Source organism: Sylvia atricapilla, chromosome 5, assembly GCF_009819655.1.
Source record: "Sylvia atricapilla isolate bSylAtr1 chromosome 5, bSylAtr1.pri, whole genome shotgun sequence".
NCBI classification, from domain to species: domain Eukaryota; kingdom Metazoa; phylum Chordata; class Aves; order Passeriformes; family Sylviidae; genus Sylvia; species Sylvia atricapilla.
The window spans coordinates 28,134,680-28,158,776 of record NC_089144.1 but is presented as its reverse complement, the minus strand read 5'-3'; the positions used below and the strand labels follow the sequence as shown (position 1 = coordinate 28,158,776).

General features: G+C 37.1%; 1 protein-coding gene across 1 annotated transcript in view; it reads right to left on the bottom strand.

The window, feature by feature from the left end:
- Positions 1–24,097, bottom strand: part of CNTN1 (contactin 1) — a 151,575-nt gene that overhangs the window by 11,619 nt on the left and 115,859 nt on the right. The window contains exons 16-22 of the mRNA XM_066319035.1: positions 21,537–21,686; positions 18,434–18,504; positions 14,913–15,147; positions 11,643–11,746; positions 5,272–5,458; positions 3,685–3,797; positions 2,371–2,527 (exon numbers count right to left, since the gene is read on the bottom strand). Of these exons, the coding sequence (XP_066175132.1) occupies positions 2,371–2,527; positions 3,685–3,797; positions 5,272–5,458; positions 11,643–11,746; positions 14,913–15,147; positions 18,434–18,504; positions 21,537–21,686 (1,017 nt within the window). The remainder of the gene's footprint in view (positions 1–2,370; positions 2,528–3,684; positions 3,798–5,271; positions 5,459–11,642; positions 11,747–14,912; positions 15,148–18,433; positions 18,505–21,536; positions 21,687–24,097) is intronic.

Here is a 24,097-nt window from a genome sequence, read left to right as displayed (position 1 = left end):
CACAATCCCTGTCTGTCTAGCTGGTGTTTGGCAGAATTTATGAATGAGAACTTGTCTGCAAAGTGGAAGACAGTTCAGTGCAAAACTCTGCAAACCAGCATTTGTAGAGTGCTAGCTCTACAGTGGTGCTAATTCTATACAGGCATACTTAGGACAAGTCAGAGTCTTGGCAAGACTGATCAGCCCGGGCTTGACATTGTACTGACATGATGCTTTTGGTCTGGGAAGTAATCTATCAGCTGTCACCTAGAGTCTTTGCACCACACCAGTGGCAGGTTGTATTGCATGTTTGATACAAAGATCTTTAGGACATGTCCAGAAGACAGCAGTTGCCTTAACTTTTTTGAAGCTTATAAAATATGTTAAAAGTGATTGTCCTGGTGTATGACAATACAACACAGTATCTTTCAGCTTTTTTTAAGAGGTTGACTTACTACCCCAAAATATTCTCATAGAACATGGTACACACAATTAACATGTATGCTAAATGGATTAAGAATTCAGTCACCAGCAGATTTCAAAACACAATTATTGAAGAATGGCCACTGAATTTCTAGTCAATTACACACTGAACAGCTGTAGACTGAAAGCAATCCAAATATTTTGATTTGTTTTATTTTGCTGTTCAAAAGCAGCAGAAGTGAACACCTATGGAACCAAAATGGCAAATAGAGACAACAACACATTCATATAAAAACTCAGACATCACAGGGATTTGAACCACTCAAACCAGCCAGGCTTTGTCAAAGTCACAGGAAAAATTAAACACAAAGTTTAAAAGAGACATGACACTGTGGTGGGACTCTGAAAACGAGACACTATGCTGGAAAGCAAGGGTTCCAGGAAGGACTTAGAGATGGTGCTGGACAAACAAGAAGAACATCATTTCATAGCCCCATGCAAGGTAATAAACGGCTAATGAAAGCTTTTCATGAATAATACTGGAAGTAGTTAAGTGTGGGGAGACAAGAATATCTCTGCAGACAGCTGAGCTGAAATAGTGCATATATAGTATCTACAGTCCTAAAGGAAGTCTCAGAAGCTGGAGAGGTGAAGAAAACAGTTGATGAAATTATTTAAGATTTGATGAAAATGTAATTGTGGAGAAACTCAAGACATAGAGTCTTTTTTTAACATTTGATTAGTCCCTTGGTTAGTATAGATACATGTCTTAATGGGAACAATATATTAGACACAAAAAGACTCTTCAATCTAACAACAGCTATAAAAGAAAACAATGCCCAGACATGAAAGCCAGAAAAACACAAGTAATAAAGCTGGGCAAAAAATTTCAGCTGTGCAGGTGTTCATTAGAAGAAAAGACATACAAAATACAAACTTCATACAAACAAAATTGGCGATACTCACGAGCTCACACCAGGTGATATAAGCTGTATATATCATTGAAAAGCTGCAGATGGTAGGTCCACTCCTTTAGGAATGGGCAGCTTTCCTCATAGTACAGCTAATACAGCATAGGCTTTTTTCTTTCTACGCCACAATGACTGCATTGCTTCTGTGGCAAGAATATTGTTGACATTTAATCCTTTCTAAATTTTTAAATTAAATAATAATATTGTTTTTTAATATTTAAAATAAAAATTTAAGTGTAAGTGTTTGAATAATAACCTTGCAAAGACACTATGCAATTCCTTGATGTCTATTCATATGTTCTATTTCATAGCAAATAGTGCCAAGGAACTACTTAAGATAAAAAAAAACAAAAGAAATGTGCAGAACATGTCTGAACTTGTATTTATAGTCGACAATGAGCCCAATTTGAATTATCCTAAGCCACAGTCCCTTCTCTTGTTCACCAATCATCCAGACCACTCTGAATTAAAGCATCTGGAGTTTCTCATTGCTAATTAGTCATATTTGTGCCACAGATCCCTTTTTCACTGAGAAGCGGAACTTCCCCAGCAAATGGTCTGTGCATCACTGTGGACCACTCCTTTTCTCTATTATTTTCATTTTAGTGACATTTGACAGAGGGATGAGATAGAGGCAAAAGGTACTAGGAACTATGGGGTTATTGCAAGCTGACACCTAGATCCTGAGGCCTGCACTGTGTAGTTATGCTTGCAGGGCACTATTAGAAGTGGCAGCCTAACCGGGGCACCAGTGAAATACCAGTCTGGTATTTGGAAGATTGGCAGTGCTTCCAGGATTGAGCTGGACTGCTACAGAAGTGTCCCGTGTGTGCTGTGAGTCCTCAGAAATATTGTAAGTTATACTCTTATTCTCAGTGCAGTCACTGCTGATGGGCTACCATTCTAACGTGGGATGTGCCCATCTCTCAACAGCCTGGAGGAAGACATCCAGTCCAAGATTTCCAAGAAGCGTAGCAAAGAAAAAGGGAAGGCTCACCTGAAATTTTTATTTGGGCTACTTCTCCATCTCCTCCTTCACTGTGTGCTCGCACCTCAACAACATATTCACCATCGCTGGGGACTGGGACTTCTATCGTGTGCTTTCCAGTGGAAAACAACTTGCCTTCATGCTGTCCATCTGGCCTATACAGTACCTATGAAAGCCATAGTTATTGAAATGTTACATTTCCACAAAGATACATTTATATATGTACAGTGTGTCAATGAAAAAGTATTAGGTTTTTATTCATATAAAGCATTATATATATATAGACACACACACACACACATACTTAGTGGCTAATACAACTTTTTTCCACAAAGTGGAAAAGTTAATCTAGACATGATGTTTTCTCATTTTCTGTTACAAAATTATGCCACCTTTTGGAAACTAATTTCAGCACTTACACTCAAAAGAAATAATTAAGTGATAGAGAATGTAGGGTGGCAGAGACCATCAAATCAAAATATGAGAACTCAGCTGGGTTTCCTGACATAAAAATTATAATCATTTTCATAAATGAAACAATAATCAATTTTATTATTAACTCTCGATGATGTTAAACTATTGCAAATGGGATGGTATATGTCTTGTGGGACCTTTAGAAAAGATTAAATTTCTTTCTGAAATAATCTCTGTGAAGCACTATTAGCAAACCCAGATAGGAGTTCAACCCCTCAATCAAATTTGCAAATGAAGAATATTATACTAATTTTCTTACTGCCAAGCAAGCAGCAACATTTAACAGGAATCAATATCTGAAGTTTTCTATATGCCCTATAGTCAGTATATACACTTGCTGTGGTTAGAGAGTAACTGCATCTAATGATGGCAGAGGTCCCTTCGCTTCCTCTACCCTCCCAGAATTTAAAAGTTCATGTTCCAGGAACTGTAGCCCCCATGGAGACGGGAAAGAAAAACTGGAACAATGCATACTGATATAAAGAAAAAAATATAAAGTTTACAACTTTTCTATGCACCATTTTAAGCCATCACACAATAAATGTGATCATATGGGAAATGAGGTTATTGCCATCACTGCTATGAACTTTCCCATAATATTGCTTGCCACCCAAAGGAATTTTGGTGCCCCAACATTTTCTCATCATATTGACTAAGGCCACTGGCTCTGCCCCAGGCCTACTGGATGGTTGCAACTGCTGAGCATGATACCTTCCTCTTCAGCATTCATGTATGTGTGCATACATAAGTTTAAGTATAAGTCTGATTACGTACAAGGACTCGACACTGTCTATAAAATGCACTACATGAAGCATACATAAAGATAAAGAATATTTTCAGATATCATACTTTGTATCCTTCAACAGCAGACTCATTTGACATCGCCTTTACGTGATCCCAGGTGATAATGTATCTTGAACCAGATCTTACAGAACTGATAATTCTTGGACGTTGGCTTGGAGCTGAAAAGCAATGTATATATAATGTATACGTAAATGAGATTTCATAATGTTCAATGGTGTTTTTATTAAGACATGTAAAAATATGAAAATGGATATTACGCTGCCATATATATGAGTAAGGGATAGTCTCCTTCTTGGAATGAACAGCTACAGCTCCAGCCAGGATTTGTTCTGGATTTGTGCCAGAAATTCTGGATTTGTGCATTGGCTGCATTGTGGGTCTGCCTTTCTGTGTTGCCAGAATGGAAGTGGCCAACATTACCCTTCACTGTGTTGCCGATCACAAGTATTCGCTGGCATACAACTATCTTCAGAAACTCCCAGAAATGTGGTGTAAGTCATATTTATTCATTCAGATCAAATATTTAATCAACTATTTACAGCCTTTTATACATCATTTAACTCAGTTCAGCAGAGACAGAAGTACCTCACTACAGAAATCATTAATTATAACTTGCACAATAAGCTAATAAAATGGACTCCTATTAATGAGCCCTGCAGGAACAAGTTATACAATACATTATTTACAGACAGAAATCCTCAAATTAGTTGCATGCATTTTTAGCCCAGATAACTGTTTTAAATACACAAGATGCTTTTCTTACATTGCTCAGTCAATGCTAGTGCTAGGTATCCTCACTGAGTCAGGAGCAATATTCAAAAAACTTGTTATGGTATTCTAGGGTGAGATTCAGATCACTCACTTCTCAAGGCTGCCTGAATCTGCTCCTCTGCTGGTGATAAAAATGGCAGTTGGTCACATTTTAATCACCAGAATCCTTCTTCCTATTTACTAAACAGAAAGGCAGTGTGTAGATGCCCAAGTAATAGCTGGTCTCAACTGCTCATCATTTAGAATATTGTGTCCAGCTTTGGGATTCTCAATACTTGAAAGACACTAGTAATCTGGAGTGAGTTCAACTGAGCAATACCAATCTGGTGGGGATCTGGAATACTTAATTTGTGAAGGAAGGGTGAAAGAGCAGTGCTTGTTCACCCTGAAGGACAGTTTTGGAGGGGACCTAAGAGTCCACTGTCCTAGCAGAGAGCTTATCAAGTAGGATCCAGCCTCTTGGATGGCATGGCAGGAGGACGAGTAACAAAAATGCACAGTATTGATTGGGAGTCTCAGACTAGAGGCTCACAGTAAGTCAGGGACTGGAGTGGGTTTCTCAGAGAGGTTGTGCAGTCTCTGTCCCTTTGGTTTTTCAACATCCAGCTGGATAAATCCCTGAGCAACCTGACCTGAGCTTGCAGATGACCCTCCTTTGAGGCTATAATCTTAGCCTCTTTATTGCCTTTTGTAAGATATCCCCATTATCCATGGCAACAAGAGAGGAAGGAGAATTTTACAAGAAATTTTCAAACTAAGAAGCAATAATACCACATAAGGAGAGAACATTTGGTATATGAATGAGAAGCCATGTTTGTTGATGGACATGATTATACTTAACCAAATGCTCCATTTACTTACGTGCTTTCCTGGTAACAACATCAATGGTGCTGCTGGGAGGTCCATAGCCTGCACTATTGAAGGCAGACACATCTACGTGGTAGCGAGTGTTAGGCTTCAGGTTTTCCAGTTTGGTTGAATATTCTTGATTGCTCACCTGTACCCGCTGTGCAGCTGCTTCCTTATCATGAGCAGCCCAGTAACGAATCTGTAAGTAAGCCAATTGCAGGATTATGTAACATATTTAATAAAAAAGAATTTTTATAAAAACAGATGTATTTCTATACTATATATTCAGACATAAACCAGCTAAAAGAAATCTAACAGCAATAGCATAGAATTCCTTCTACAGGCTGTGATTTTAACAAAGTTGTGTATAGGCATAAAGAAACAGAAATAAATGTAGAATTTATAATGTAAACTTTTCTCACAGTGGTTTAACTTGCTCCCAGCTAAGTCACTAGATGCCTGGGAGCTTAATAATGCCTTCAAAGAACAAGACCTTTTTTCCTCTTGCTGTTTTATTTTTGCATTCTACCATGAACTTTAGTATTATTTTCTTACACTAGCAGAGACAAAACTCTGATAATGTTTTTGGTGTGTTTTGTTTTGAATGATTTACAAATTTAGGCCTTTTGTACTTCTATCTACAGAATGCAAAGTAATCAGTCATGTTAGCTGCATGTGTAGGTCTGCATAGGTGTATGTAACCATTTTCTAGAGTTCTTAAGCTAAATTCAATCAGGTTTCATAGCACAATATGACATTTGTCAAAGTAGATGAAGAAGAACAAGAAATTAATAAATATGGGGGAAAACATGACTGTAAGCTTGTGACACCTTAAAAACCCAAGCCAATTAAATGTTCACAAAAATTTCATGAGTTTGTTTTTTTTTTTTTTTTTCCCCAAGAACTTGTTCCATCCTATTTTAATTTATTATTGCATTACAAAGCACCAAATGAAAACAGTGTTAACTCCTACGGAGTGATGCCATTCCATACAGTCCCTCACATCCATAGGGTCCTATTCTGAATAGCCTTGTGAGATGCAAATGTGAATGAAACACTGTCAGTCTCTGGGTTTTATCTGGTTTATAACCATTTGCATAAAACTAAATTACTGCACAAACCTGAAAGAGCAGAAAGCTGTGCCCATTGCATTTTGGTTCTGGGTGTTTTTATGCCTAGCATATTTGCTCAGCTTCTGCCTGATTTCATAATGATTTTTGTGTATGCTACATGAGGGTGTTATAAATCTTTTAGGAAGAAATTAATATTGTAGGTAAATTCAGGCTCTATGAAAAATCTTACTTTGTAAGACATTATTGGTGACATGAGGTATCCTGTCATCTTGTCTTTTAAATAGTAACTACCTTAACCTTCTGTTCTTCCAACATTAGTTGTCCATGAAAATGTCATTTAAGGAATAGTTTAGAAGAACTGATAGTCTGTCAAAGTGTTAATATCACAGTTCTCTTCTTTACAAGTTGTGGGTACAACCCTTATTTGGTGAGGCTTTATTTTCTCTTAATTACATTAAAATTACAATAATAAAAATATTGCTTTTTTATCTTAGAACACATGCTGTGGTTGAATAAGGAGAGATGCAGGGGATTTAGTAGGTGATTGCTCTTAACTTATTTCAAGTGTCCTTGGACATGAGAACAGTACCACAACACAGAGATTACTGTCAACTAAATACTTCTTGTAGTTTGTCTCTTGTCAATGTTTTTTGCCACAGTCCTTCCCTCCTGTGTTACAGGTTACTCACTCTGACGTCTTAGTGGCCTTTGTCACTCTTTCCTGCTGCAGGGAGAATGACAATGTTATCTTCACTTTTTAAGTTCAGCATGCACACCTGATTTTCAGCAGGCACAAAAAGATACTCTTCAGTTCTATAAATGTATGTCCTGCATTCTGTTTAGAAAGTATTGTTCGCTACCATCCTAAACATCAGTTTATTGTAATTTAGGCAATCACACTCATAAAATTCATACTTAAAAGATATCTATTTTCCTGAGTAAACAGCCTTTACCCTAAAATGAGTGAGGACTTTGCACCCAGTCCATTCTGCAGGCTTCAGCAGCAGTGGTAACCTCCACTGGATGAATGGTTTCAAACTGATATGGATCTGAGACTGTGACAGCCATTTCAGCTGAAGGTCTGATAGTGATCTTCAAGTCAGAGTTTCTTCTACATGACTATAATTAACACACTGTTGCAGATAAGCAGGTCTGGTTGAATGCAACCAGCTGTACACCATAAGGTGTTAACTGTAAGTGGCTGACTCAGGTGAGAGAGGGTGTGTACATCAGGAGCAGAGAACGTCATGTCTATCTCTGTCTCTAAGTTCAAACAAGTTTCTAGCCTGCAGCAAAAGGATATCTGTAAAGTTCTAGGTGGCCAAAAGTTTATTAACCATGACAAGACCAATAGTAGCTTTGTTGTTGATTTTAGCTGGCCATTGAAAACTAATTAATTAATTTTCAGTATGATCTATTATGTTAATTCGGTAATAGAATTACATAAAGATGGAAAACACACTTTGTATGAAGCTTTTTTAAATCATGTGGCATATTCTGAAAGCTTTTGAATTCCTCTGCCTTGCAAAGCTTTTTACAATCTTAATGTTCGTTTGCAGTACAGGGTGCTAATGGTGTAATACAAGAGTAACACAGCACCAAACAAGACAAGTGAGAACAATGAATGAAAATGCAAATTTCTTCACTGAGAACATATATCATTTCAGACAGAAGTAATATAATTTAAAAATTATATAAAATTATATATAAAAAATTTAAATAAAATTTAAATCCTAAATACAATTGTTCTTAGCTGCAATGTTGTGGACTTTACTCCTATACTGTGTGAGCTGTATGTCATGAATACAGAAAGTTCTTCTCTAATACACAGCCATATTTACATATTTGGAACATTGTAACTACTCCTGGAAAAGAAAAAAGAATACTTCTCTGACAGCTAAGAAAACTACTATTTTTTCATACTATACCTACTTTTCTCACTTTATATTTAAATAATTTCAAACTTTCTTTAAATAATTTGGAAATTTCTTTCTTGCCTCTGAAACTAAATGCCACATTGCTTCCAGAGGTCACATTTCCCCACTCTACTGAGTAGCCCCTCTCTTTTTTTAAAGCCCTTAAATAGTAGCCCCAGATAGCCTTCTTATACCTGGTGCTCTGCATTTACTTTGTTAGGGTAATCCATAAGTAATGAATCCCCAGAGGACTCAGAAGAGGACTTCAACCAAGCTCTGTAGTTTTTTTGGGAAATAAGCCAACTGTGATTTGTGCAAAGGATTGCCTCAGCCATCATGAATTAGTGCAGCTCTCTGTGCTAAAATCAGAGAAAAATACGTCTTTAATGGTGTTCTCCTCTATTCAAACTTTAATATACTGAAGCTGTTTCTGTAAGTGTCGTGAAACAAAAGCGTCCATATTCTTGAAAGTTCTACAAAGGACTGACACAAAAATATTCTTTATTCACATTAAGAAAGAATGCTAATAGCATATTTCAGTCCACAAGATAAATTTGTTTAATAAAACAAACCTACACCTATTGCATAGAAGCAGTATGAAATATGGATACTGTCGCTGGTGCTGCATGTACTGCAGAATGTGGCTATTAGAAGTCTATTGTAAGAACTCATAAATCTTAAATTCTCTATATGGATAGAGAGTTTTCAGACTTTATCTCTTCTTTAAGTGTGAGTTGAGGATACTCCTCTGTAATGGCAAAATGTATCAGCTCACACTCATCACCATGGGGGCAGTCATCCTGACAGTATGCATTGGTGTCAAGAAAATCTGACTCCTCCTGGTGTGAGAAGCATTGTGTCACAGGCGAAATACCTCAGGTTCTTTGCTCAGGGTACTCCCACCTCTTAAACTTTAGCATTCAAAAGTCAATTATGCAAAAAGGAAACTGAGAAGGTGCTCTGGTGAATGATGGTTTCTATTAACCTGTGTTACACCTAAGCAGCAATTTAAATGTAACTATTGTAGTATTGTAGTATTTACCAATGCCAAAAGACACAGAGCCTTCCAGAGACAGTCACTAGAATTTATAATGCTTCCACCACAACTTTTATTGCAACTTCACAAATGCTATCTGTGGCCTTAACCTTCCAGAACAACCCTCTCTATTTTTTTCCCTGTCCTATGGCTCCTTCAGGACTCATGGGGGTTCTGATCTTTGGAAACACAAGTCTTTCTTTTTATTCTCAGTGAAGAAACATGGGCTTTCCTTTTGGTGCCTTCCCCTCTACTAGAGTGAGACAGGTGATTGCCCTGGGAAAAAAGATCTCAGAATTAACATCTTATTAAGCATTGTGGGGCAGTAGTTTTGGGCTGTTTATGGTCTAGCCAGATGGAATTTTTAAATAGTCCTGATAATTGTAAGATTGTCTTATACAATGATTAAAAAAAAAAAAAAAAAAAAAAAAAAAAAAAAAAAAAAAAGGAGAGAGAGAGAGAGAGAGAGAGAAATCTATATTCTAATGTAGCTGCTGCTCACTGTACATGTACAAACCAGTCAGTTCACACTGGATTTGTGAAAGTATATTTCTCCAGGAATAGGTAGAAGAAATTACACTACAGCTACCAAAACAAAGCCACATCCTGAACATCCACAGTCCATGTAACAGATGGTCCATTCCTAGGATATCCCACCTTTCTCAAAGTTACTCTCTTTCCAGTCAAAAGACCCCCCACATTTCTTTCTGCTTTTTTTTTTTTCCTTTTTTTAAATTATTGACTGTTCCATTCATCCTGATCTTTCCTGCTAAATCCTTGCTCTTCCCTTCTTCCCCTGATGTCCCCTGACACAACTCAGATGTCTTTATGTAAAATAAGGTAGAATTTTAAAAAAGGCCAAACATGGGTTGCCAATGGGCATGTTCTCCTACCATGCTCTTTCCACATTTATCTTTGTCCCTCCTGCTTTCCTACCCTATTCCCTACTACACTCTGAACATCCATCTTCATGGTCTATCACAGCTGTAATCCCAGCCTCTATCAGCACTCCTTGTTGCTGCTCTCTCCACCAGAGAGAGCAGTTGCCACTCTTCACCAGTTGCCACCCTCTACATTCCCAGAAGGCCCCCAGTGTGTGCCTGACAAGTGTGTGTTCAGGTTATTCTGCATGTAAAGGCTTCAGTTCCTGGGGAGACTGTCCAGCCTGGGAGTGCAACACTGCTATGGGCTGAGCTCACAGATGTCATCTACGACCATCAATTTGCCCAGCCTATTCTAGCTGCAAAATCCCTATGAGACACCAAAACAGTGGGCTGCTTTAGTAAATTAGGAGTTACCACTGATATTAGTGCCTTAATTTCAAACTCTAGTGTCCTCTGTTTGTAATATTAAGACTTTATGTCTGTAGTGTGTAGAATCGACCTTTACATGGAACACTATTCTTACAGTATCACTTAAGTTGTACATAAATTCTCATGGAGACAAAATCAGAGATCAAGAAACAAAAAAAAACAACCAAGTATGACTTATTTATTGATAGTTTTTAATTTAAAAAAACCCCCACACTCCATGAGATTACTCCTTATTTGTATGTCCTTATTTTGGAACATAGAGGATATCTTTGAGTAGCTGAAAACTTAAATCACAAGGCAGGTCACTAACGAACTAAAGCTCCAAACCCCTATTTTGGGTCGCAGCCAAAGTAAGCAGATTGTACACTGCAGAATTTGTCAGCATCCACTGTGCATGGATGGTGTTAAGACTTCCCTGCTAGACTACATGGCCATTTCTCATTGCACCCAGCCTGCGGTTGTTGTCATCTCTGCAGAAGGACAAGAACAATTTTCACCAGTAATACCATTGAGATGGACCAGATGGAAGATGACCCAAAACTCTTATTCATGAGGAGAATAGAAACCATCAAGAAAACATCACAATCTTGCACAATAGCAGTGTCTCTGTTATACTGGATTTTGGGCATTTGTCAAGTGCCACTTACTAGAGAGTTAGTGGGTGAAATATATTAAAAACTGCTGTTAATTTAAGTGGGCCAGAGTTAGTTACAATTTTGCATATGTGTTGAAAATTACACCTACAATTTCAATATGTTTTAAGAAGTTACAGATAGGCATTCAATTACATATAAGTGCCAACACTCTTTCATGAAATAATGGAACCTTTTGTTACTTTAAAATTGCAAACATTCATTTCTTTATCTATTTTAGTAATGAACTACATAAACCAAAAATAATCTGTTTCTCAAGATGCAAAATCTGCACAGAACATGCTAACTAAACAGAAGTAAACCCTAAGAGATGGAATGCCAGAGTAGGAATTATTGTTGGCTATACTGACAGTAAATTAATAAGAAGATTGACAGTGTTGAACTTAGCTCACCTGATAGCCTTCCACGGATTTATCAGAAACATGGTGCCAAGAAACAGACATTTCAGAAGATGACAAAACTTTTACACTGACATCTGTAGGTATTTCAGTTGGAGCTGGAAGATGAAACATATGTTAAACATTCAATCTGATCCTGTGGTAATGTTATACTTATTTACGGGGACTCTTCTCACTTCAGTATTTTATAATATTTTCAGCATTTTATATAATTTTCCTGACATCACTGAGCCAAATGTTAGTCTTTAATCTGGTTTTTCTTGAGTAAACTTGAGTAAAATCCAGTGATGACCTGTAAGGAAAACAACTCTGTAAAAACAAAGCAATGATCCTGTTACGTGGCTTAGACTAAGGTCTAGTTTCATTTCACTACTGCTTGAATTTTAAATGAGGTAAGGAATTAAGAAAGGCATCAACTTAGCAATGTCTGTAAAAGATAAAGTTTTCCAAGCTAACAACAGTTCTCTGTCCTGAATCTTTTGAAACAAGTTGCAACAGACAGGCATGGCAGCCCTAGCTGAGGAAAGTTTTCATATACTTAATCTTCCAACTGGGCATCCAGTCAACTATGTATCAAAACAGCCACTATTAAGAAAAAAATCACTAACATCTTTCATGAAAAGTATCCTAGGTAACAAAATAATCTTATATGCAAAGTTACCTTTTGTAATTGTCTTTCAGTGGCTGTTAATAATGCAAATGTCTAATTAAAAAATTATACATTATTGCAAAATTGTTTTCACAATGACAGGAATTTAGATAAGCAAGAGGCCTGTGCACTCATTACTAGCAACCATTACTCACTACTAGCAATGGCAGATATGACTAGCAGTTGTCAGACATGGAACTTGGCTTATTACACGTGGGAACAGAGAAATTCCCAGTCACTGAAGGGAATAACAATGCCCACAGCCACAACTAGAGAAACACAGATCTTATATAGAATACACAACTTAGTGGAAAAGCTGTCACTATATTTATGTATATATGGACATTTATAGATACCTGTATGGAATATTGGATGGCCATATTGCTTTAAGATTTCCCCAATACCTTTGAGAAGTTGTATTGTTTAAAAGTAATAATATCACTTGCTGACTCAAAGGTACAGAAGTACAGGTGGAATAGTTGTGATCATCTAATCTATTCCCAAATCACTGTCAGACTCTTCTCCATTTCATCAATTACAGAACTTTCCAAAAAAATTCATACTGAAAAGTTTCAGCTGCCAGGGCTTTTGCGGATACAAAACTCTAACAATATTTCATCTGCTTATGCTTGTTTATGAGCTGCAAATAGTTTACATCTGTATTTGTCATATATTTTCTATAAATATTTTCCAGCCTCTCCTAAGCCAGAAAGATAGTATCAGTTGCTTTCTTCCAGCCTTCTAATTCAGTATTTCTATCAGTAAAAGGAAAAAAACATGTGGTCATACCAATATGCTCTCTTCACTGAAAATACAGTGGTCATCACACAATTATCTTCTAAGCAAAGCTATACAAAGTCCAGACTGGCAGCCAGTAAGCATGCTACCAAGTATGGAAGTGATTTTGTTCATATTCTGATGCCAGAAGACAACTCTCTACTCAATGCTCTTCAAAGTAACTTCCATTATGTCTCTTGGAGAAATTCCTTCTAACCTGCCCTGAAGTTCCTGACTGGATGTAGGCAGTGGTCAGGGTCACAGCTGCACACAGCTGTGAGCACTACTGGTAAGGTTTGTACTCTTGTGCTTGAAATTGAAGAAGTAGGTTCACTGTGCTTTTATTTCTTTTGCAATCTGCATCTGGCATCATTTAACCACAAATGTTTTTTACCAGGTGTCTGGACTTTGCTAAAGTCTGTGTTAGAACATCAACAGCCACTCAAGTGACCTCCTTATCTGGAAGCTGGCACTATTGCACATTTGCTTTTCCTCTGCTTTTTGAGCTACTAGGCTCTACCATGTCCCTGAACTTAGAGACCATACAAACACACTTGCCACTCCTGACATGGTATGGATAATCCTAACATAAACACATGGGAGCTTATCAGTCAGTTGTCGATAAAGTCTCTGAGCAAGGATGGACACTTAAGTGTTATTTGACTGATACTGCTTTCATTATACCACAGCTATAGTTAGTTAGTATAGTTGACTAACTACTTATACAATTGCAAAAAACCCCTCTGTGTTGCTGCAGCAGCTGTTGACGATGGTTTCCTAAGGTGCGCTTTCTGAGAAAAAAAGATTAGCATTATCCTCATCAGCCATCTTGGTATTAAGGACTCTTCTGTCTTTTCTCTGTGTGTGGCCGATTTGTGAGTGAAGTTCTCATTAGTGCTAATGGGAACCATAAACATAAATCTTCCATAAGGTACACAGAGTACAGAACAGAATCGGAAGTGTGAGAATGTGGCTTTGTTATCATATTCCTCCTCTTGGCTCTTTGGTCTACATCTGTTGACTTTGTGAAGGAGATTTTCCTCTATGGAAAGAAAAATACTAGCAATTCTTTGGGTTTCTGGCAGAAATTAATAAGCCACTTTTTTTAGAACAGGCTTGAGTGATGACAATGCAATTAAAAATGTTGTATATATTTCTTCTGATTTAAGGTAAACTTTCTTCCAGTACTTTCTCTCTTCTGCTAAGTTTGGAAATGCCATTTAAACTTCAATCCTAAAGATCACAGCATGTGAAATAAGTACAGGAAGAATTAAGAAAAATATTTTAATGGAACGCGAAAGAGGTTTCTATTAAATTACTCACTTGATAGCTCTAACATGCAAACCAGAATAAAGAATGTTACATGGATAAATTATATGAGACTGCAAACATGCTGGGAATGTAACTAGATACAACTGAACTATCATTCCTTCAAAATTTTGGGCTAAATTCTGATACTGATCTACTAAAATACTAGGCTTTAGTGTGGACTGTTAAGAAGAAAAAAAAATTAGGCATATGTTAGATGTTTTAGGTAACCACTGTGAAGATAAGAATTTCTTTTTCTATATTCTTAAATCTTTTAACAAGCCGTGTGAAGAAACTTGCATGCTGCTGTGTTTTTCTTCTTGCCAGTAAAGTACAACCAAGTGCTCTGCATCACTCAGAAAGCAGAAAGTAGAAGCTGGCTGTTCAGAACAAGTGTTTTGAGTGAGCAGTGCACACCCTCCCTGCTGAAGATGTATCCTGCTATACAAATGAGTGTCAACGACCAGATTCTACTGATGTTGCTACCGCTGATTTAGACCCACAGCGTAAAACTGATTTGGAACACTCACCATCTTGTGCTGAATAAATTACAGCAGTGAGACTGAACGGCCCATCTCCTTTGTTGTTAAAAGCTTTCACCTTTACTTGATACTGAGTGGAAGGTGGCATTGATTCATCCTTGTGGACATATCGGCCAATTTCAGGATTAGTCACTGTAACTCTTCTCCATTCTTTCTCACCAAATGGCTTGAAGGCCACAATATAACCAAAGTTGTTGCCATAGTGGTATTCTCTTGACAAAGGCTGTAGAGACAAAAAACATCAGTTTTTGCAAAACAGCTAGGCCTAGAATGAAATATAAAAAATGCATTGATATGTACATTTTAAAACCACTGAATTAAACCTCCATTTTGTCATGGTTTCCTTCAACAGCTTATTTCCGCCTCCTTTAAAAATAGGCCCTCTTAGATCTGCAGCATTATTGTATTTGCTAGGAAAACATTTTAAGATCTTTTTCCTCATCCGAACTCAGTGTAACACACATCATGTTACCTCCCACAGAAAGAAACCAAGAATAATTGTGTAATAAAACAGCTGTAGCTAGCAAAAACGATCTACGGAATGAGGCACAGCAGATATATAACACAGACATACTGTGCCAGTCTACAGGTCCATGTATGTGTGGATATAGATATTCTTGCAAAAGAATCACAGTGAAGAGAAAATCTATGTGGCTGGGCCAAATTATATTAATTTACTGAAAGTCTGTTACCTAGGCAACTGGCACAGCTGATAAAGAAAGATGGACATATTCGAAGAATGACGCATGCTACCACTTTTCACTGATGATCGAGGGGATCCAGCTGCTGATTTAGAGACTGCCTAGCCTCTAACTAGTAAATCTTTTAGGAATACAACTCTCTCTTTCAGTACAGGTATTAAAGGCACTTATCCAAAATATTTCTTGAAACTATAGCTAATTTCCAGTACCTAGGAGTACTGGAAAATATGGAATTAAGGAAGACAATCTGCCATAATGGATTTTTCCTCTTTTACCAACGCTCTACATTCAGTGATCCCTTCTCAGTCCATGGAGCTTTTACCACAACTATGAGACAGACACTGCACCCAACCAGCCAAAAACAAATCCTTCATCTGTGCATCAGGAGGTGGACCAGGAGCATTCTTTGAAAATAAGCTTCCTGCGTCACCTTTTTCCCTAATGGAAAAAGAGATGAAATAGCTTATCTTGAGGCAAAGGTCTTGGAGCAGTGACACAGAGAGTAATTGTTCTCCTTAGGTGTTTCAGTATTTCAGCCAATGTGTGGAGATATTCTGAACAAGGTTTCATGAAACTTTGGTGCAGCTGATCTTCTGAATCTATCACTGTAACTAGCTGCTTAAAATAAACCAGAATTCAACCTCATATGCCAAAGCAAGCAGACTGGATGAGGCCCTAGCCTCAGAATGCTTTTCAGCCAGAGCAAACTTTATAAAGTCAGGACTGGCACTTAAAATTATATTCTGAAAGGTCTTACATGAAGTTTGAAAGCAGCTTTCCCTCGATTGGCTGCACATAATAAGTAGGTATAAGTAAGTTAGTAGTTTGTAGAATCTACTGAAAACTTTGAAAAAGAAAGTGGGAAAGACAAATGGGGAAAAATGAGGAAGAATGGGCATGCCACTCCTAGCTCTCCTTCTCAGTTCCTCTTTCAAAACAAGTCTTAGAAGAGCTTTGATTGCATCTCTGGCTGTCTCATTCAACCTGGGCTTATGAATCACAGCAGAAGCTGAAAAGAGGTTGGCAGAAACATGTGAACCTGCCATACATTTTGTTCTTCTCTTCTTAATTAAGGACTATTTAGAGTAGTATGCAAATGTCAACACATTTGGGGAATGAATATATATTTTTATCTTGGCATTAGAGATAGATATATTGTTGTCTGTCAGACTCTGTGAATGCACAGTCTCTATTCAAAAACCCTTGCTAGACATAGCATAGAAGATTCTTGGGAAATAAACACCTGAAGCCGTGCTTCATTTTTCTGACCAAAGGAGCTACTCAGAACAGATATGAAAAGCATAATATTAGGAAAGAGAAATAATGAAAATACAAATCTGCCTGGGTGTACAGGAAATACTAAAGTGGTCTTGTACTTCTGATCTTGCATTAGTCACTATCCTCCCAATTATATTTTCTTTGTTTAGTTTGGTCAAAGCCAAGTTATCACTGTATTGGAAATGCCATGAGTACCAGTCTTTACATGCAGTGCAAGAAGCACCTGTATAGTTTGTTAAAGTTTTTAGAAAAAAAGCTTGTGAAATAAAATAATCTAGGTCTTCTGCACCTGTCCATTGCATGTGTTCTTTTGCTCTTCAAAAACAAGAGACCAGAATTAGGCCAATTAGGATACATTTACTTCCCAACCTATTATTAGGGGAACTAAGACACAACCTTTCCAACATATCATAGCAGAAGTGTGGGCCTTCTTTTTCAGAAACTTATAAATGTTTTCTTCACTGCTAAAATACTTAGCAAGACTGAATAAATATTTTGTGTTCAGTCAAAAAAACAAAACAAAACAAAACAAAAACCAAAAAAACCCCCACAAACCCCCCCAACAAAACCCAGGCACGAAAGCCCAAATCTGATAGCTCAAAGATATGGCTGGCTATTTCTGTCATACTTGAGACGTTTCACAGACATATGATCAATCCCAAGTACAAAAAGAAGAAAATATGCATATGGATTCAAATCTGCATATTCATAAGGAGAATCCCTATACAAAAATGCATGCTATTGGAATTATGACATCTTTACATTACTTCCTGCAATAAAAAGCACTCTTCCTAGAGGTAACAGCTGCCTACATATGATACAACTCTTCCCCAAATGAGACAAATGGCATAATGCACCTTATATATCTCATAGCCTTATGACAGTGAACAGAGGTCAACAGAAAATAAACTTGGTAATATTCTCAAGCATATCATAACCATCTTTCTTTTCCAGAGGTAATGCTGCTGTAACTCTGTTTTTACTGGATACTGATAGGTTCTGTCATGAATCCAACTATTTTTTAAATTTATTTCTTCTCCCTAGCTTCCAAATACCTTGCAGTGGATTTCTCTTCTCTCTTCCATGCTACTTTTGCCTATGCAACTCAGTTTACAAACCCTTATCCTCTCCTGTGCTGCAGTTTTTCTTTCCTCATACCTTGGAGTTTCTTTTCCCTTCTTGCTTTACCTATATCCACAGTATAGGTAAGTTTTCAAAAACATCGCTTCAATAGCAGAATGAAGACTGCTTTTAACGATGCATTGTCATGGTTAGTGTGTGCTTCAATCTCTTTGTTTTAGAATGTTTCAGATGATATTTTAGAAATGTCCAACACATAAACCCCTAAGGTACTCTCTTCCTCATTCCTTTTCATGTATTTTTTCATGAGAAAAGTCTGAAAACCTATACATTGTATACAAGTCCTGTTCTCACAAGTCCCAGAGACAAACCATCCACATGTTTCAGGAGGAGCAACATCAGATATAAGACATTACAGGTTTCATGCCATCTTGCATGCACAATACTTACCATCCACGTTATTGTCAGCTCTCGGTTGCTTCCACCCCCTCCTCCAACATCAGAAGGAGCCACATTAGGAGCTAGTGAAACAGAAGAGACAAGAAAAATTACTACAAAATATGCAGCAGACAGCTGCAAGGCCAGTGAGCACATGTGGCACACACAAATAAGGTAATGATGCTGTGCAATCTGCCAAGACTAATGTATAGCTACTGCTTCAGGAAATGTGTTAGCTGTAACCATAGCTAGCAATCATTCCTCCTTCTCCCTGTATGATCTACAAATATTTTATTGAACATTCTGGAACGGAAAATTTCTTGTACATCCTAAGGGAAGCACACTGTGTATTTTCTTGTGCTTTCTCAGATGCTGCTATGCCAAAGGCTCGAGCACTGTGGACTTGCATGTGTAATTACCTTAACACACAGCGATCAGTCCCACCTACTTCAATGGATTTACTTGCCATGTGTAAGGTTAAGCCCATGGGTCTGTCTTTGAAGCACTGGCAGCCTAATTGCATTCTAGATTAGTGGCACATCTTCTTGACAGCCACGTTCAGGATGGGTAGATGTACCTAAGGAAAACTGGCACAGCAGTTTAAAATTTATTAATTGCATTTTACACTGATATTCTGTTGATCTATCATTGGTGCACAGCTGGGTGGTAAAGCAGCATACCTTCAAGGCCTCCATTATAAATCATTCCTATGCTGTCATTTCTCTTAGACTCTTTGCACTGAGTGCAATGATTCTATTGCTACCCTCTGTGGTGTTTGTGTATTTATCTGCTGTTTCACTCAATATGGACACACTGAAGTACCACTAAAAACTTAGGACATGACAGCCTACCTAAAGGGCATTAAACATGCCTCAGATGTGCTATGAGCTACATACAATGAGCTGTGTGCTATGCCCTACCTAAATTAATGTGTTCTTCGCACAAAAAAATTCTGAATAGGGTCAGGCATTTTTTTCCACTAATCAGTGAAAGCTGTAAGTCATAGTGCTCAAGTGCAATGTAAGTAAGACGTTTGCTGAGGCCTTCTCTGAGGGTCAGCTGAAGAGGAACACAAAGCAGAGCAGAACTAATGTTTTCAGACAGGATAAAAATATGTAAAAATAAATTTGAAATTGAAATCAGCACTCAATGCATGGTTTGCATTATTTATTTCTGGCCCTTCTTTAAACAAATTAGTGGAGATGACGACTAAACATACATATGACAATTTGAGAGAAAGTTGGAGTTTGTTACTTGACCTTGTAGTCACACTATCTGTTATAAAAATATAGCTTTAGAGCTGTGTTAGAAATGGAGGGTTGCTAGAATGCTTAAGTAGTCAAAGAAGACAGGCTGCCAAAGAACAGAAAAAATCTGACTGTTTAAAGTCCAACAAATCATTCATTTCAGGAGAATCTTCCTCATTCTCTCAACCATTAAACCTAGTGTCCTGTCTCTGTTAAGACTAGGTAACTAACTTAGACAACTATACTTAGACAATTACTCTAATGCACTCAGGAGCTAAAATACATAACTAGACCTTGATACATTGAGTTTCAAGAAATTACTGTGAAATGTTGATGAAGCAAGCTGTTTCATTAAAAATAATAAAAAACCCCAACCACTGCACACAGTCTTAGCATGCTAGTAAGTTACTGAAATTAGTTATCTACCAGAAGAGAGACTTAAAAATTGAAAAAGACACTGACAACTTTTAAGCATAACAGGCATTATTTGTCACCCACACAGTGCAACAAAGACACAGCACTGTTTGTTGCTGTATAACACAGAAAATGTTGACAATAACTACAACATGTAGACATGGCTTGTTGTTTGTTATTTACCTTTTTCAGAATTACATGAAAATGTCCATGCAGTTGTGCATACTGCTTCTGTAAGTACCCTTGACATTGACTGTGCAACCCAAATCCTACTGTTGCTTATAACAAATTCCAGCTCCTGGCAGAAAAGACACTTGGGTGCAGAAGTTAATCTGCAAACTGTAAATTATTTATACCCTGTTTTGTCATGACAAGAAGTGCTGATGCCTAAGAAGACTACATTACCATTTTGCGTGGTTTACCAAAAACTGTCTCACAGTGTGCCAGAGCATGGTGCTGTGCCTGGGGAATCAGACAACAGACTAAATAGACCACTTCTTGCAAAAGAAGTACATCCTGCTACAAAACTGGAAAGTATGCCATTTTTGAAGAGGATGCAAAAATGCCATGAACACGGCACACTGCAAACTGTTTTTCACACTTTTTTTTTTTTATTATTAGTTTCAAAACTCAAGCTATGGTAAACAATTGTAAAGAAATTTAGATTGCAAGTGGGTGCCACTCTGTGGTATACAAGGTTTGTAGGACAGAGTCTTTGTGCAGTGATACATTACCCCCTAGAACACTGCTGCTATCTCTTCTGTACAGTTAAACCAGAATGTATTATCTGGAATAGTAACATCTAATTCCTCATTTTGGAGAATTTATTATAGAAAGAATGCGCCTAAGCCTAAAGAATATCCTTAAATAAATAAGCTCTGAGTTATTAACACTGAGCAACCAGACTGGTAAGAGAATACATTGTATTGGACAATGTATTCACATATGTGATGTGAAGTAAGACACCAGACCAAACCTGCAATCACAGAAAATTGGCATTATCCGGTAGAACAGCACACATTCTGTCATGTATTCTTTAGTTAGAATATAAACCAAATGGCAAATGGACATTTTCCTTGTTAAATATATGAATGTTTTTCCCTAAGTCCTGAACCGTGATCCCAAATATGTGCATGCACTCATACACACAGAGCCTGGCAGACAGATACAGTGGGGGATCTCTGAAAGATGCAGAATGATTATGTTTCAGCAATGGAGACAAATTTGCCATATCATGATGTTTCTTTTCTGTCTGCTTTGATGCTGTCACATCTTCATACTTTGGTACTTGCTTACTACAATCTGTAGTATTGGTTGAAAATACATTCTCTGCACACTGGATCTTATAAACTCCTGTTTTTACAGTAAAACCTAAAATTACCAAATTGGTAAACACAAATGTAAAAAATTAAGAAACACATTTTAAAAAACCCTGACATTTTCTGTTTACGTACGAGCGCCTTCAGTTCTAATCCTCTGTGATGGCATACTGGGTTCTCCCGTCCCCAAAGTGTTTGTTGCTATTATCCGGAATTCATATTCCATCCATGGAATTAAATCGATCACTGTAGCTGATTCCATATTTCCTTCAATATCTGATGGGTCTAAAAAAAAGATTAAATGGTTCAGGAAACAGCACTTTCACACTTAGATCAGCAACAGTGTGGTTGATTGTGACAAAACTTGCAGCATTCTGCAACCACAAATAGACAACTAAAGGAAAATTGATGTTGTAAAATATCACATTTTACAAGGAGTACCCACAGCAGTGACTGGGAATTTGGAAACTATGACATTATCTTGGATAAATCCTTACTGATGTCTTAAGTTTTAACTGGGTGTGAACTAGTACATGCAGCTGTGAGATTTCCTTCATAATTACAAATTGTAACTGAATTTAATTTTACCTACAGACAAATGCAATGAGAAAGCTGTAATGCAGAAATAGTAAAATAAAAATTCATTACAAGGACAGACAAGGATTACACATGTAGGGTTCAGTCAATCGATGAAGAGTGGTTTATAAAATGTGGTCCTAATTTGGTGCACCTAATTAGTGAGCATGTTATAACTTGCTATCTGGTTCTGATCAACAAAAGTAAATGTTCTTATAATTCCTGTGAAAAGACTGTTATTGTCATAAGGATGAGTTTCTATCATAAATAAAATGAGTAACTCATGACTGTCTGCAATTCACAGATAATAGGAGTTGTTTCTATTAGCTATCCGAAGCTCTGGAAAGACCGAGGATTTTTCATTTATATACAAACGAGAAATGTTTGTCAAATTAGTCTTGTGTTCAGACCAGGGTGAGAACTGAGATATTCTCCACTGGAAAGGCAGCTGGTTTGGAATTGAAATATAAATGCAACACCTGCAAAAACAGGCCAGGCAACAACAGTGTAAGCACTAGATGGTGACAGAACTTCCCTCTTCCTAATCACCATTAAATTTCATTCTAAAGTGAGATCCTGAAGGAGAAAGGAACACACTTTCCATTTTTCTTTCTACGTTCCCACCACACTCTCTCATCCTTACCCAAATTATTTTTCCATCTAGCCAGTAAAGCTGACTAGATGGAAAAATCTAGACTAATTGCAAACCTCCTAGATCACCCAAGCTGGGATATAAATTTGACATTCTTTCAATGTCCTTTCTGGACAGCTGATCTCTTAATTTAATTTTACTGCCCCACAGATTCCCAGAACAATTATGAACACTTGGCACAATGAGAATCTGATCTCCTTAACTGGAAGGAGCAACATAAATGTAAACAATTTCTTACATAATCCATTCATACATATTTCCATACTGTCAAATAGAACACACTTCTTTCACTAAACACGCTTAGTATTATGAAACCTGAGATGAATGATTTGGTTTGGAGAATAATGCTAGGAATAATAGTAATATTTCCAAAATGCAATGCCAAAGTATATTTTCTTGTTTCACACATCAAAAATTAGCAGCATTAAATGATAGCCTAAACAGTTGGTGACAGATCAATTTGAACTGTTCATCATGCTTCATTAATCTGAAAGTTAACACTGAATCAAAATGGGAGCAGCTCAGCAATTAAGTAAAAGCTTGCAGTGATGCCAATGATGGTTACTATACTGATTTTACCTATTTTGAGGGAATCATCTATTTATCAAAACTCCTAAGTGTGGTTCAAATGAAAAAGTAAGGATTTTGAAAACACCAGAATAGTTACTTCCAACTTTTCAGAAATGAATTATGTATAAAGACGTATCTTTCGTGTTAGCATCTTTAAAAAGGAATTCAACAACCTAGATTTCTCACTGTCCCACCCAAGATGTAAATTCCACTCAGCATTCTTTAGGGTAAGATTCAAAGTCTGACTGCATGTCTCAAAGACTGTCTCAGTAATTCTGAGAAAGCAGAGAACTTCAGAAATGCAGAGAATCTCATCCTATCATGGCTATAACATTGCAAGTAGGGAACCTTCCTGTGAAGTGAGAAAAGTGGTTTCAAGTCTCTGCTCTGAATCAAACAGAATGAAGATGTGAAAGCAACACTTATGTTAACTCTTACACCTCCATTTCCAGTTCCAGTAAGACACAAAACAAAACAGTATCGGTTGCCACTTGAAATTCTTCAAATTTCCTTATTTTCTTTAATTGAAAGCTACAGAATGAATAAGAAATAAAATTAACTTATCCTGAGAAAAGCAGAGGCTAGTCTAACTCCTTCCTGAATATATTGTTACTGAACCAAATAATCAGTTATTTGAACAGCTGTAATTTCTACTTTTTTTTTTTTTTTTTAAGTTCAAATAAATCTATTCTATGGAAGCCTTTAAACAAGATACAAGAGATAAGAAGGGGCTGGGAAACCTTCTGGGTTTATTTTCCAAGATACTTTGATATAAAAAATATCAGTGCTGGCTGATGGAGACAATCATATCCAAGAGAACTACACAGACTACATAGTGTGAAAGAAAAATATGATATAAGACAGAAGGCCTACTATATCTAACTTTTTACTCTAAAAA